Source organism: Gigantopelta aegis, chromosome 8 (genome assembly GCF_016097555.1).
Source record: "Gigantopelta aegis isolate Gae_Host chromosome 8, Gae_host_genome, whole genome shotgun sequence".
Taxonomy (NCBI): domain Eukaryota; kingdom Metazoa; phylum Mollusca; class Gastropoda; order Neomphalida; family Peltospiridae; genus Gigantopelta; species Gigantopelta aegis.
The window spans coordinates 66128532-66145886 of NC_054706.1; the positions used below are offsets into that span (position 1 = coordinate 66128532).

Below are 17355 nucleotides of genomic sequence, written 5' to 3' on the forward strand. Positions count from 1 at the left end.
GGTCATTTCTTGCTTTTCATTTCCAGTAATCACACTACTGTTATTGTTTAAATCGTCAGCTGTTCTGTTATACTCCTCTCTTCTCAAACGCATGAAATAGCACATTATGTGAAATTTAGTCAGGGGCGGGATGTAGCCCAGTGGTAAAGCGTCTGCTTGGTGCGCGGTCGGTTTAGGATCGATCCCCGTAGGTGGACCCATTGGGCTATTTCTCGTTCCAGCCAGTGTTTCACAACTGGTGTAACAAAGGCCGTGGTATGTACTATCCTGTCTGTGGGATGGTGCATATAAAAGATCCCTTGCTGCTAATCGAAAAGAGTAGCCCATGAAGTGGCGACAGTGGGTTTTCTCTCTCAATATCTGTGTGGTCCTTAACCATATGTCTGACGCCATATAACCGTAAATAAAATGCGTTGAGTGCGTCGTTAAATAAATTTAATCATGTACGTGATCTGCACAGCGGCTAATTTAGTGATCATTTGAAGCGTAGAAATACTAATTAAAACAAGGTGGCTATTTGGATAACAATGGTCTGTTTATAAATATTAATATGCTTTAGAACCGAATGTTTATGCTCACAGAAACTGTCTCCTTATGATAATTATTATACCAACCCTTTTTATTAACAAAATAGTCACGGCAAAAAATATGCCATGAGAAATAATTTCCTCAACAGTTTTGCGATTAATGTGTAAGAGAGGACTTCAGTTTGTCAGTATTGCAAAAAAAAATAGTTTAGAAAACATTGACACTAAAACACTGAACGTTCCACGACAAAAATATGCAGCAGAAAAATGAAAACACGGCGGGAATCTCCACGGCATTGCCGGCTGCCTTGGTTAATTGCCAATGTTGTTATCATAGCATTTATTTTGATCAGAGAAAACCTGTACTAAACAAATGTGGGTGCAAATAATATTAAAATGTTTTATAAATGTTGAGTAAAATGATAATGCATGCTAAATATGGGAGGGCCAGTCTTGTTATATGACGCCACATGACCTGTATGGATGCTGTTGGTCCTCTGCTGTAACAAGGTTTTTTGTGGGGGTTTTTGTTGTTGTTGTTTGGGTTTGTTTTGTGGGGTGTTTTTTTTGGGGGGGGGGGGGGGGGGTATAGATTTCTTATGTATAGCTAAAAACAATCAGCATAATATTACTTTTTTAACATTGCCAGTACACATTTAAAAAAAAAAGTATATTACATTTTAAAATGGTACATTTAATATCCACTATGTGCGAGTTAAGTTCCAACAAAAATCACTGTTCACTTCATTATGTGAAAAATATACATGCCTTTAGTTACTATAGCCTAGGATAACTTTTTTATAATAGAAATTGACTTGCAGACCAAACAATCATTCAAATCAAAGCTATTTAAAAATATCAAAATAAAAAAAACGTAAGCAGAAGGGTTCACCTTGAACCTGGTTTTGAGCCCTTTGTCAGCGTTGGCTCCCTGACTAATAGACTAAACGACTGAACACATCCCAGCGTTCAGTTGATATTCACTAATAATAATGACCATCGTTCAGAAGAGTATATGTAGTTGATAGGGAAAATATAATATTATAATATAGGCCTTTCACTGATCATATACTCTAAGATATACCAGTATTTTACGGTTGTGCGTTAGGAGCGGAACGTAGCCCAATGGTAAAGCATTCACTTAATGCGCGGTCGGTTTGGAATTGATCCCCGTCGGTGGTTCCATTGGGATATTTTTTGCTCCAGCCAGTGCACCACGGCTGGTATTATCAAAGGCCGTGGTATGTGCTATCCTGTCTGTGGGATGGTACATATATAAGATCCCTTGCTACTAATGGAAACAAATATAGCGGGTTTCCTCTCTAAGACTATATATCACAATTTATAATCATTGTGCTCTAGTGGTGTCGTTAAACAAAACAAACTTTAAACACATTTTTTGTTGTACGTTGTTATTAATAATAATAATAATAATAATAAATAATAATAATAATACAAATGTATAATACTGACCATCGTTGAGGAAGCTATAAGTATTGGATATTATAAATATGTTCTGATCGTCAAGAGATCCCCAGAATTCCTTGAGGAAAATGTCGGCTGAAAACTTGTCACAGTAGTCGGTTCCATGTAGCAGTGACATTGTCATAGAGTCCAACCTGCCGCGAACAATAACTTAAATAAACTGTATGGTGAGACCGAGATGCGCAGAACAGCGGACTACTCTGATTGGTGCTAGCGCTTGAACCTTAATGAGATATAAGCACGGAAATAAGTTGAAGTGATTGGTGCTGCATATAGGTGTCGGAAGATGACAACGTACCCCCCCCCCCCTCCCGTCTGCCCCCTGCTTCCGACGCCTACGAATGATAAAATGTGACAGTCTTTATTTGTGCAAGTATTCTCGTTCCAACCAGTGCACCACAACTGTCAAAGGCAGTGGTATATGTTTTCCTGCCTGTGGAAAAGTGCATAGAAAAGATCCCTTGCTGCATTAGAATAAATGTGGACTACATGTCAGAATTACCAAATGTTTGACATTCAATAGCCGATGATTAATTAATCAATGTACTCTAGTGGTTTCGTTAAACAAAACAAACTTTATTTGTGCAAATATACTCCTCACAAAAAAAGTTAGCAACAACCACTGAAGTATGAAAATGAAGTATTGATTGACAAGGTTTCAACAGACTGTCCTTTTCATAGGTGAGCTTGTTCGGATCGTTCACAGGTAGCGACCCTTCATCCAGACCCATATCTGGGATCACCTACACAAAGTCTCCGAAATGCTTTAGCAAGAGTTCACAATAATCAAATATCCACTCAGGCAGTTAGGATCAGACTTCATGCTGGTGGTCTGAAACTCCAGAAGACCACTACAACGCATCCCGCTATAGCAGCATCATCGACAGGTGTGAATCTAGTGGGCAAGGCAGCATGTCAGCTGGTGGGGTCAAGTTCTCTTTACGAACAAATCAAGATTCTGTCTCAGTTTTAAGGATGGATGACGAAGAGTGTGGAGTGAAGTTGGAGAACGCTTCGCACATTAAACCACTGTCCAACACAATCGTCATAGTGGGGGAAGTCTTTGTTTTGTGTTGGAATTCAGATTGGACAAATAACTGATCGTATCATAATTAGGAAAGGTACAGGGGTGAACTCATTACATCTACTGTCATCCCTCTACCCCAACAGCAAGGAGCAGATTTCATTTTCATGGACGATAACATAGACCCAACCGCTCAGACTAGGATAGTCAGTGCTGCTCCTCAGGCCAACAATATCACTGATGAGAACTGGCCTGCACGTTCTCCTGATTTGAATCCCATAGAACATATCTGGGACATTCTTGGAAAGCGTGTTTATCGTCACCTTGTCCATCCACACAATCGCTAGATGAGATGAAAATAGTTCTGGTTAAGAATGGCGCAACATCCCACGACAGTTGGATCGTCTCATTAGTCGATGCCAAGACGTGTACAAGCATGCACATACAATAACAGAGGTATTGTAACTCACATGGCGAGCATACAGCGGTGCCATAACAATTATAACATACAGCGGTATCATAACAATTATAGCATACAGCCGTGTCATAACAGTTATAGCATATAGAAGTCGCCGTAATACAGTGGTAAAACGCTCGGGTGATGGATCTGGGATCAATCTCCGTCGGTGGAGACATTGGGGGTATTTCTCGTCCCACGACTGGCATATCAAAGGGAGTGGTATGTGCTATCTTGTGGGATGGTACATATAAACGATCCTTTGCTATTAATGAAAAAATATAGCGGCCTTCCTCTCTAAGACTATATGTCAAAATTACCAAATTGTTTGACATCAAATAGCTGATGTTTCTATAATGAGTGATGAACAAAGTGTACCAGAAATCAACAATGATAATTGAATAAATTATAACGGACAACAATAACAAGAACTGAACAAACTGTAGCAGAAATTAAATAATGAGAACTAAACAAACCGTAACATAAACTAATGAGAAATGAACAAACTGTAAAGAGAAAAAGAATAAGAAGTAAACAAACTGTAGCAAAAACGAATAATGAGAACTGAATAAACTGTAACAAACCAATAATGAGAGATATACTAACTGCAACAGAAATAAATGATAAAAATTAAATAAATTATAACGGATAACATTCATGAGAACTGAACAAACTGTAACAGAAATCAATAATGAGAACTGAACAAACGGTAACATGAACTAATGAGAAATGAACAGAATTGTAAACAGAACCGAATAGGAACAAAACAAACCATAACAAAAATCAATACTGAGAACTGAACAAACTATAACATAAACTAATGAGAAATGAACAAACTGTGAACACAAACGAATGGGATCTAAACAAAGTAACAGAAATCAATAATGAAGAATGAATAAATTGTACACACAAACGAACAAGAACTGAACAAATTGTTACAGAAACCAATAACGAGAATGGGAATATACTAATAATGAGAACCAAACAAACTATAACATAAACGTATAATGAGAAAGGAAACAACTCCCAACAAAAGTCAACAATGCGAACTGAATAAATTATAATGGATAACAATCACGAGAACTGAACAAACAGTAACATACACCAGAAATGCGAACTGAACAAACTAACAAAAAACAACAATGAACACAGAACAAACTGTAACATAAACTAATATTGACAACGGACCAAACTTTGACAGAGAGATTGGTAGAACGGCCAAACTAACAAAAAACAAAAATGAGAACTGAGCAAACTGTAACAGAAACCAGTGATGTAAACTGAACAAATATAAAAGAAACCAATAAGGAAACGGAATAAAATGGAAAACAAACAAGTAATACGAACTTAACAAATTGTAGCAGAAATCAATAATGAGAAATTTAAAAATTGTAAACAGAAACGAATGAGAACTGAACAAACTGTAACATAAACTAATAATGAGAACTGAAGAAACAATAACATAAACTAATAATGAGAAATGAACAAACTATAACAAAAGTCAACAGTGCGAACTGCATAAATTATAATGGAAAGCAATAACGATAATTGAACAAACTCTAACACAAACTAATATTAACAACGGAACAAACTTTAACATAAATTGGTGATTAGAATGGCCAAACTGCAACAGAAACCAAAAATGAGAACAGAACAAACTGTAACATAAACCAAAAATGAGAACAGAACAAACTGTAACATAAATAAATAATGCGAAATGAAACAACTGTAGGAGAAACCAATAATGAGAATTGATCAAACTGTAAAAAGAAACGAATGAGAACTAAACAAAAACTGAAACAAAAATCAATAATGAGAACTGATAAAACTGTAACATAAACTAATGAGAAATAAACACAAGGTAAACAAAAACGAATGTGAACCTGTATCAGAAACCAATATTGAGAACTGAATAAACTGTAACAGAAATCAATAAAGAGAACTAAACAAACAGAAACAGAAACTAATATTGAGAACTGAACAAATTATAACGTAAACTAATAATGAGAAATTAATAAACTGTAAACAGAAACGAATGAAAACTTAACAAACTGTGTCATAAACCAATAATGAGAACTGAATAAATGGTAACATAAACTAATAATAATAAATGAACCAACTGTAAACAGAGACGAATTAGAACTGAACAAACTATATGAAAAACCAATAAAGAGAACTGAATACACTGTAACAAAAACTAATGAGAAATGAACAAACTATAGCAGAAACTAATAATGATAACGGAACAAACTGTAACATAGACTAATAATGAGAACTGAACAAACTGTAACATAAACTAATAATGACAACCAAACAAACATAAACCTATAATGAGAAATGAACAAACTGTAACAAAAGTCAACAATGTGAATGAATTATAACGGACACCAATCACGAGAACTGAACACATAACCAGAAATGTAATTGAATACATAACCAGAAATGTAACATAAACCAGAAATGCGAAGGCAACAATGTGTACTGAACAAGCTGTAACATAAACCAATAATGCGAACTGAACAAATGTAACAGACATCAATTATGAAAACAGAACAAACTGTAACACAAACTAATATTGACAACGGACCAACATTTAACAGAAATTGGTAACTAGAACCGCCAAACTGCAACAGATACCAAATATGAGAACTGAACAAACTGTAACACAAACTAATATTGACAACGGACCAACATTTAACAGAAATTGATAACTAGAACCGCCAATCTGCAACAGATACCAAAATATGACAACTGAACAAACTGTTACTGTAATCAATAATGAGAACTGAACAAACTGTTACAGTAATCGATAATGAGAACTGAACACATTGTAGCATAAACAAGTAACGCAAACTGAACAAATTATTGAAAACCCCCACACCCATAATGTGAACTGAACAAACTGTATCAGAAATCAATAATGATAAATAAAGTTAGTTTTGTTTAACGACGCCACTAGAACACATTGATTAATTAATCATCAGCTATTGTATGTCAAACATTTGGTAATTCTGACTCGTAGTCATCTGAGGAACCCTGCTGCATGTTTCTTAATAGAGGAAGGGATCTTTTATTTGCACTTTCAACAGACAGGAAAGCACATACCACGGCCTTTGACTAGTTGTGGAGTACTGGTTGGAAGGAGAAAAAATCCAATCAGTTGAATGGATCCATCGAGGTGGTTCGATCCTGCTACACAAGCCGCCTGATGTTTGCCCGAAGTAACCAAAAATGCCCGAATCTGGATTACAACGTTTATTCATATTAGCATTATATGCGTGCAGATTGAGGCTCATTTTGGGAGTCAAGCGGAAAATACCGTACTACCAGCTAATTTTGGTATTTATTGATAGTACATGTATATGTCCTGACTATTTCACAGGTGAAAATTACCCAGAATTCCTGCGCTCAAATGACGTCATTAAAATGGCGACCGTATTTAATATATTTTTCAAGCAGCCCAGTAAACTGATGTAGACGTTCCAGAGAAAAGAATCAAATTCCATCCACAATTTTCCCAGTGCCACGATTTTCAACTTTAATGTGAACCACTTGCCGAAAATACATTATGGTGGCTAAATTGGATTTTCAAGTTGGCCGCCATAAACTTAAACCTATTAGTACCAATATCTCAGCACTCATGCCACCCAGGATCGCAATTCTTTGATCTAAGCTGATATCATATGCCACTGCACAGGCATTGATTTGTTTTAATTAAACTATAATTATCATAGAAACAAATACATTTCAGTACATCTGTTACCGTATCACCTCAGACTTGAAACTATACTTAACGCCTCACTTCCATTTGGTCGAACAATAAAATAAATTATACAAAATAACGAGTGAATAATCGCTAATCATCTAACGTAAAGTTGTCGTTCATTTGGACCAGTCAACATTTTTTTAACAGAATAACAAGAAAAATATAACAATAACATGTTATAAAACATTTTAATGAACATTTTAGTGAATAATGTAGTATCGGACTATATATATATATAAAGACAATAACTGCTCCCTCTGATCTTGACTGTGTAGTTGACACGTACACCATATATATATATATATATATATATATATATATATATATATATATATACACGCATGCGCAGAGTGTAGTCGAGAGCAGAATTTTAGTAAATTGTTTGGTTCAAGTGCCATGTGGTTTTGTGTGATTAAATTCGTTAGTGGTTAAATCCAGAGACATCCATTGAGGATACAACAAAAAGTACTCGAGGAATAGTTTGAAAGTTTGAATGTCATTGTGTGATTAAAGTACTGTCGGAATTCGAATAACAATGATTTTCGTTGATTATTTCTTACATATTAAACAGATAAGTAAATATTTTGTAAATATGTATTTAATGATAGACAACCTAATTTAGCATTTACTTGTTTTGGCTTTCACTGGTGTACAAGGTGGTGTTTACTCTTGAAATTAAAAGAAAGATGTCAGTAAACAGGTGATTTGTGCACTTTATTGGAAGAAACTATAAACAAAATTGTCAACGTGTCAATTCCATTGCTGTTATAATATGTGAGGAACCGTTTCTGATGACGGTTTACTCCTATCCCTCTCCAAAACAAAATATTTGTAAACATTTATAAGTAACTTTAGAGCAAAACTGTCAAGAACCATTCTGAGTTTGTAATCTATTATACCTGTATTAAAGGTTCTATCTCAAAGTTGCATAATGACAGCTATTTGCAAATCATGTTTTTATTAAATTTTGCTTTAACATTTAAAGATTACACCTTTAACTATATGCCCATAAATGATTATAGGAAATAATTTTATCTACTAGTAGAAAATACATTTTTATGGAGAATCTTTATCACAAACAGATGCTCACATACAACTTCTAATATAGCACCTTTAAGTGGTTGCAAGATTGTGTAAATTTCTAATGTACTTATATTGAATTTCTATTCACTAAATATGCTGGTCATAATTAATAATTTATGCTGCAATTCAAAATAATCAGTTAACTTGCAGTTTTAAATTAAAAGTTTGTTTAAGAGTAAATGAAATTGACACATATCATCAAAATGTGTTATAGTCTGTTCCAATAAAGGTAACAAATTTCCTGTTTACTGACATCTTTATTTTAATTCCAAGACTAAACACCACCTTGTACATCAATGCGAGCCCAAACAAGTAAATGCTAAATTAGGTAGAGTATCATTAAATAGGTATTTACAAAATATTTACTATTCAGTTTAATATGAAAGAAATAATTGACGAAAATCATTTTTATTCTATTTCCGACACTACTTTAGTGTCAGTGTTATCAGAGTTTAATATTAATATGAGTTAAAATAGTACCGAAATACACCTTGCTTAACATCATTATTAATCAGTCACGAGGAATTTTAAACAAATGCAAAACAAATTAGAGACATCTCATTTAATATATTAGTTGATATAATTAAACAGATTACCTATTTTACTATTATTACTAACAGACCCAAACGAATAAAAGCTTGGTAGTCTATTTTTAAGCAAAGCCATTTATTAAGCACCCAAACGTAAAGATTGTACCAACTTGTCCATTAAAGCCACCCCCACCCACCCCCACCCCCGCTTCCTACGTCAGTGTTTTACTGTATTAAACGTTATTAAATCATACACACATAGTGTACATCAAATGCCGTGGTATGCACTATCCTGTCTATGGAATGGTGCATATAAAAGATCCCTTGCCGTTAATCGAAAATAGTAGTCCATGAAGTGGCGACAGAGGATTTCCTCACTCAATATCTGTGTGGTCATATAACCGTAAATAAAATGTGTTGAGTGCGCGTCGTTAAATAAAACATTTCCTTCTTCCATAAGTACTGTCACCACAGCTGTCAAGTCCGTCACTTTTATCTAAGACGATGAAAAGTTTCACCAAAGAAATGAAAAAGTATGACCGAGTTCAAAATATATATATAGAATAAGCATCAGCCATCATTTTGGTCAGTGAAAGAAGGCAATGAAACTGACCCGTTACATTGCAAAATGAAGCTAAAGATTATAACTTTAAATCTTTCTTGCCAACAATAAAAAGACTTCAGATTCGGGACGGTCAGAATGAGGCATGGGGCAATTCTCAGATTTATATTCCAGGGATCAACTTAAATGCATAGGGTAGCTATGCGCTTAGGGTAATCTTAGCCCTAAAATCAACTTAAATGCATAGGGTAGCTATGCGCCTGAGGTAATCTTAGCCCTAAGATCAACTTAAATGCATAGGGTAGCTATGCGCTTAAGGTAATCTTAGGGCTAAGATCGCTTCGAGGAACGGGGCCCTGAACCTCAAGCTGGGCATTGCATAAGGCATCTTTTAATAATAATAATAATAATAGATTTTTTATTTCAGATCAGTGATCCATAGAACATATTTAAACATCACATACAAAACTGATTACATAATATACAGTAGCTTGTGCCAGCGATTTACACATACAGATTTGACGTACACATTTGTACACCACAGGTGGGCAAGTAGGTCGCTTGAAGTTGTTTTTGATTCTGTTCTTCAGCGAATATGCTGTTGAGCGGACGTCGAAAATGAAAGATGGTGGCATCTTTTAAATCAGACGTCGAAAATGAAAGATAGTGGAAGATTCTGTTGTCAACTGTATAAGCCGTTTGGTTCCATACATCATGCATGATAAGATGGCCACCAGAGGGAAGAAGGAGGCCACATTTGTTTCAGGAACTGTTTGTATCCAGCGACACCTTTTGCAGCAGAACCAAGACAGAAATAGACAGATATATCCCTTTCACTAGTAATGAAGCCCATATGCTTAGAAACGGGTCATTTCACCGCGTTAAAGTGTCTTACTGCATATTCGTTTTTATCCAGTGCACCATGACTGGTATATCAAAGGCTTTGGTATGTGCTATCCAGCCTGTGGGATGGTGTATAAAAAATATGCCTAGCTACTAATGTAAACGTTTCTCTCTCTTTCTTTTTATTCTGAAATTTTGGATCTACTGTTTTTCATCGAACGTTTTAAAAACTTTACTGTCCCACCACACACAATTCTTTCTTGGTGCGCGGTCGTTATCGGATCGATCCCCGTCGGTTGGCCCATTGGGCTATTTTTCGTCCCAGCCAATGCACCCCGACTGGTATACCAAAGGCCGTGGTATGTAATATCATGTCTGTGGAATGGTGCATATAAAAGATCCCTTTCTACTAATGAAAAAAGGTAGCATGTGTTCTCTCTCAGACTATAATGTCAAAATTACCAAACGTTTGACATCCAATAGCCGATGATTAGCAAATCAATGTGCTCTAGTGGTGTCGTTAAAAAAATATTTCTCTTCTGTATACATGCATTTCATAACAAAGAACAGCATATAAGGAAATTGTCGACTTATTTTACTGCTAAAAGCAAGTAATGTGATCATACTGATGGTCCAGTTCGAAATGATACAGGTTTTGATGGATATGTCATTATTACGATTTCCTGTTAAAGCTAATCCATATGAACGCATTGCAAAATAATCATTTGCATACATGTGTAAATTTGCACTGTTGTCATTTTGCAAACGTGCATTTTTTTGTCCATATGAACAAGGGCCCAATTTCACAAAACATCGTAAGCCTAGTTTTGCAGGTAAACGTACATTTATGTCCATTTTCATATGTCACTTTGTTCAAACATTCACCTTGATTCATTTTTAAAGTTTCCACTGAAATGATCAGGCGTACGGTTTCAGCTTCGTTACTCAATGTTTAGTAGTAGTTTGTAGAGGTTGAATAAAATCATTACATAGTTAAAATGTTAAAATTGCTCGAGTCCTAAAGATTTCGTCCTGCCATCTTGACGCATGCGCAAAAACCAAGTAAATACCATGTTGTCCACTACGTAGAATTCATTTTAGGACCAATTGCACAAGTTTAATTATGGAGTCGAGTTCCAGTCTATTTTTAAGGGTATTTCACCGTCACAGACTCTCGTTTCACTATGTTGCAACTTTATCCAAATGTGTCACAGGTTTGTAGATTAACTGCACTTAGTATCCATTTTACGGGTTGAAACTACGGACTGCTGAGTAAACCGAGTAGGCCTATACAAAATCTCGAGTATTTTTATCTTCTTTTTTAATCATTAGAGAACCCATCATCCACATTAATTGTTTTATCGCCGCATACAATTCTATATCCTTTGACCAAGGTAATTAATGTAGATCACATAAACATTAACTTATTAGTTTCATGGTAGTAAATGAAACTTTGTGATTTGTAAATTATAAAACGACGAACTATTTCTTTAGTGCTAACGAAGTAAAATTTCCAATTCTGTCTTTTCCTACCTACATTTCTCTTGATCAATTAGTTTTATTTATTTATGTTTCATTCTTGTTTGTTTCGCAGTTATAAACACGCACATTAGCACTGCAAAGAAACGTAAACCAATGGGAATGACGTCACTTTTACGTCGCAGTGCATGGGTGTCCAATATGTAATGGATATTTAGCGGCGTCCAATATGGATTTCTAGCGTCCAATATACATTTTAGCGCCCAATATGCCTTTTAGCGTCCAATATGCCTTTTAGCGCCCAATATGCCTTTTAGCGTCCAATATGCTTTTTAGCGTCCAATATGGCTTTTTGTATACGACTGGTAATTAATGTTCGTTCACATGGTATAAATGAACTAATTTTTGCAACAGATATATAGGTGTATAGAACAGAATAGAATAAAATAGAATAGATGGTTAACGACACTCCAGCATGAAAACTATATAAGCGTATAATGAAAGATAAGTTTATTAAAACTGTGTGTCTGTAGCTCTATTTGACCTTAGTAAATAAAGTTAAAGATTGAAACTTTAAGCTTTTCTTGCCAACAGAACAAAGACTGACAATTCAGGAGGCTCACATAGAGGCATGCTGAAATTCTCAGATTTACATTCCAGAACCTCAAACTGGGCATTGCATAAGGCATCTTTTACATCAACCATCGATAATTTTAGAAAGTGGAACTTCTTGTTATGAACTGTATAAGCCGTTAGGTTCAATGTGTCGCGCATGACAAGATGGCCACCAGAGGGAAGAAGGGAGGCCACATGTTTCAGGAACTGTTTGTATTCAGCAATACTTTTTGCAGCAGTAGCAAGACAGAAACTGGTAAATACGACATCGAACGCCTCAACGTAGTCTGGTCCTAATGGCAGTTCCTTTGTGACGTCGCAAGTGACAAGTTTCTTCACGAATGTCTTTAGGTGACCAATCTTTCTTTCAGTCCATTCTGACACATCTCTGAAAGACAAAAGTAGATAAAGATGTGCAACTAAAACTATACTGAAGGTATTTTGCTGATATTTACTTACAGATATGTTATGTCTTCTATATCAAACATGCAGACAAATGATATGTTGATAACAACCTTAACTAAAAGAAGATATTATTCAAATCCGGGTGTGTGTGTGTGTGTGTGTGTGTGTGTGTGTGTGTGTCTGAATGAAATTTGTTTTTAAACAAAAAAACACTTGCTTTTTTTTTTGCTTTTCTTTCTTTTTCACAATAAAACATGTTTTAACAGTACTTATCGTGGCATATTAAATAAAGACAGAAAAAACACTGGTTGCTTCTATAGGGAGACGAGAGCATGCAGTGCACGTGCAATAAACGCCCAAGTGATATTTTTTGCTGAAAACTTCATCTAGTACCACGGTGTCAAGTAGCCTTGTGCTTGAAACATGTATGGGGTACCTGCAAAAAAAGTACTCGAATTTTGTGCGGAATTATGGTAGGCGTAGACTCTACGGGTTATCTAAAAAATGAGCATCTTCACCCCGAATGTTTTCTAATTCACTTTAAGGGTGAGGGGTGGTAGTATTTATATCCGTGGCGTTTATGTCGATTGATACGCTGCAGGTAGGAGTTTTAGCCACATATGTTACTATTGTCGTCTATGGGATTTGATTTGGTAGTATACACCCTACATAGCACATATTCAGTGCATAATAAAAATATAATGATTTTGTCATTTTATTTAATTAAACTATATTGATTAATTATGTGACGGTACATGCTCTTAATTTCTTTTCGCCTGTGGCGTTATTAATTGTTTTAGAAGGCCGTGTGCAGTTCCAATGCACTTAGCCCAGATGGGCAACTTGTTAGGTAATACCTTTGCGCGACTGTACGCCTAATACACACCCAGAGCAGATGTGGAGGCCATGTGGCTAGTAGTTACGTAATATCGCCAGACTGACGATCAGAGAGAAATATACCGACTCTGGGAGAGGTGCAATATCAGATGATAAGATTCGGTGCCGCGATTTACCCCCAGGCGATATTTCGATTTATAATAAATAGCTAGAGTTTTAGAGTTATGAGAGAAGCAAAAAGGACGGCTCCCAGGGAACGTTGTCCGTTTGGACTTTGGTAAATATATATATTATTTCTGCTCTGTTGTATAACCTTGATGTGATTGATGTGACTTTTAAATATTTTAATACTGTATTATACCAATATTCTTTAGACAGTGTCTTCGGTCATCTGACGAAGTAAATCGTAGTCTTACTGTTCTATTTATACGAGTATTTGGTAATATAAAGCTTAGCCAGTCATCCTAGAAGACCTAGGTAAACTGTAGGTTATTGTCTTTATTGTGATAGTACCAGTATTAATTCTGTGTTACAAGGTTACTGAATGAGTAGTTAAGGGTTAATTAAAAATTAACCAGTTAGGAATAGTGTTGTAATTCCTTTATTAATTAAATTCTCCTGGCAGCGTTTCTCAATTATCACACGTTACTGAACGAGTAGTAAGGGTTAATTAAAAATTAACCAGTTAGGAATAGAGTGGTAATTCCTTTATTAATTAACTTCTCCTGGAAGCGTTTCTCAATTATCACACGTGTGGGTGTTGTGTCACGGTGAAGTGATTAGCATATTGTGTAAACTAAACTCCTAGAGATTAACTAATTAAGTGATCAGTTCTGGGTTGTTATTATTGTTGTTATTAATTAACTACTGCGGCTGTGCATTTGTCAGCGTAGGTTAATACAGATTCCAAAGTGTATTGTGTTTTTGTTGTGTTTTCTAGTGAACTAAACGTGCTATAATAATATATACTTTATATAAGATCGTATCTCTGATCATACCTAGAGACGAGCCAAAGCGGTTTTGAACTGCCTGTTACAGAGAGATCTAATAGATATACAGTTAGGAGAGATATTTTGATAATCGTGTTTTATTCAGTTACGGGTATTATAGAATCCCCGTGACAAATTAATTAGCCGTCACTCGACCATGTAAGTTCACAATGACCTTGACCGTGACAATAATCACTGTACATGGCTTTGAATGGAGTTTGAATCAAAGTTAGCACTGATGAAACGTTGGTTTTGGCCTATAATTCATACTGTAAAGATTTGAATAATTTCTTTTTACATGGTATTTGACTTGCCATATACAACTGCTCTTAAATATGGTATATAGGCAACCTGAACTAAGATTTTAACAGCAATTTATTTTATATTAAAAATAACATGTGCCAATAGTGGGTTAATGTCTTTAGTTTCCGTTAACATAGTTAATTTTTCATGTATGAAATTCAGAAAACTCAAATTTGTAAAGAACTTGATTTTTATTGTCATTTTGACATATTTATAGGGTGCTAAATTTATTTTAGACAAATTTGTAGTTTTATGCACAATTTTAAGTACATTTGAAGAATTTTTTTTACCAAAAACATAATTAAATTTGTTGTCACTATTGTGCCATACTGTTCTTATTTATATATAACAAAAAACTGGTTAAACATATATTTAGATCTCCAGATCAAATTTTAAACAACACAATCACTTAATTTGCTCTCATGAAGAGCATTTTAAGTGTATACTAGATTCAGAACCAATTGTTTTCAGATTTGATTATCTGCCTTGGAGTAAGTTGATAATTTATTTTATTGTTAAAGCTGTATTACCCAATATTACTAGCTAAATAAAATAATGAATCACAGATTGTAGGAATACATCCAATATACATATTGTATTCATCTGGATTAGAAAATAATGCAAGAAAATAGATGTTAGGGTAATTATGTCATTTAAAAATTGTTTTTTTTCAGTAATTAATAAAAAATAAATGTGTGAAAGCTGCATAATAATTCCAGATATCATAAATATTAAAACTTCCAACTACAGTAGGCTATAAATAAAATATAGTCAGGGATATTGGTGGCTGCCAATGGTTTTGATGGTTCATTATGAACATCAGCATGGCCGATGGATTTGAAATTCCCACACCTGGTAACTTGAACACACCCACACCCAGCATACAGGATTTCCTCCCAACACTAATGTTCAGGACATTAAGCCGTTACTTCATACAGGTACAGTCATGTTGGTGTTTCCTTCCTCAGTGTATTGTTTTAATACTGATATTTCTTTGATGTGCCTGTTAAGGTCTTCATTATCTAGGGGTCAGTCAAGTGCATGTGTTTTAATGGAATTATTTAAAGGGGTAGAGGTACTCTGATTACCTTTGTTGTCTCTACATATCTACTTTATTTTAAAACATTTTGTTGTTTAATATGATATATTGCATTTGTACAAAACTGTATGCAATATATGTGCCGTATGATGTGTACATTATATTAGGTTGCACTGCAGAAACAAGTTTCAGCGAAGCTGTCAGTTAATGTCAGAATACACCAGATCCTGGTTGTAATAAAAACACATAGCTGGACACTTTTTGAAAAATGTATGTTATCAGTATAGGTAGTACTAAACCAAATAACTTCCGGCTAGGTCAAAGTTCGATGTGCACCTTACTTTTGATAGAGAAGTGAACACCACAAGTCCTGTGATTGGCGATAAATGTGAGTCCGTTGGTTGGAAACAAAATAGTTTCATCAGGGTGTGACGGAACATGCTCTTAATTTTGTTTTCGCCTATGGCGATATTAATTGTTTTAGAGGGCCGTGTGCAGTTCCAAATTGCACTTAAGCCCAGGTTGCCAGTAGTTACGTAATACCTCCGCGAGTGCGGTTTTTACAACCGTGATTTCTGGCGAAATGGCGACAGCCAGTCTGGCGATCTAAGAAAATATACCGACTCTGGGAGAGGTGGAAATATCAGATGATAGGTGAGGTACCGCGTTGTGCCCCCAGGCGATATTCGCTGTCTCTGAGAGTTTTGAATAAATAGCTAGGATTTTAGAGATATCAGGGAGAAACATAGGAAGGCTTCCAGGGATCGCTGTCCGTCCGGACTGGTAAATAATTTTATTTCTGCTCTGTGTATAACCTTGATTTGATTGATGTGACTTTAAATATTTTAATACTGTATTATACCAATATTATTTAGACGGTGCTGCCAGTCATCTGACGCAGTATACTGTAGGCTCACCGTTCTGATATATATATATAAAGCTTAGCCATTCATCCTAGAGGACCTAGGTAAACTGTAGGTTATTGTCTTTATTGTGATAGGTACCAGTATTAATTCTGTGTTACAAGGTTATTGAACGAGTAGTAAGGGTTAATTAAAAATTAACCAGTTAGGAATAGAGTTGTAATTCCTTTATTAATTAAGTTCTCCTGGAAGCGTTTCTCAATTACCACACGTGTGGGTGTTGTGTCACGGTGAAGTGATTAGCATATTGTGTAAACTAGACACCTAGAGATTAACTAATTAAGTGATCAGTTCTGGGTTATTATTTGTTGTTGTTAATTAACTACTGCGGCAGTACATTGTCAGCGTAGGTTAATACAGATTCCAAAGTGTATTGTGTTTTTGTTGTGTTTTCTAGTGAATTAAACGTGCTATAATAATATATACTTTATATATAGATCTTATCTCTGATCATACCTAGACGAGCCAGCGGGTATAACCGCCCGTTA

The 17355-nt window shown here is 35.2% G+C and overlaps 1 protein-coding gene across 2 annotated transcripts in view; it reads right to left on the minus strand.

Moving 5' to 3' along the window:
* Positions 1 to 10857: 10857 nt before the first annotated feature.
* Positions 10858 to 17355, minus strand: part of LOC121378383 (phenylethanolamine N-methyltransferase-like) — a 64062-nt gene continuing 57564 nt past the window's right edge. For both annotated transcript variants that reach the window (XM_041506523.1, XM_041506524.1), the window contains exon 4: positions 10858 to 12759. In XM_041506523.1, the coding sequence (XP_041362457.1) occupies positions 12330 to 12759 (430 nt within the window). In that variant the 3' untranslated portion in view covers positions 10858 to 12329. The remainder of the gene's footprint in view (positions 12760 to 17355) is intronic.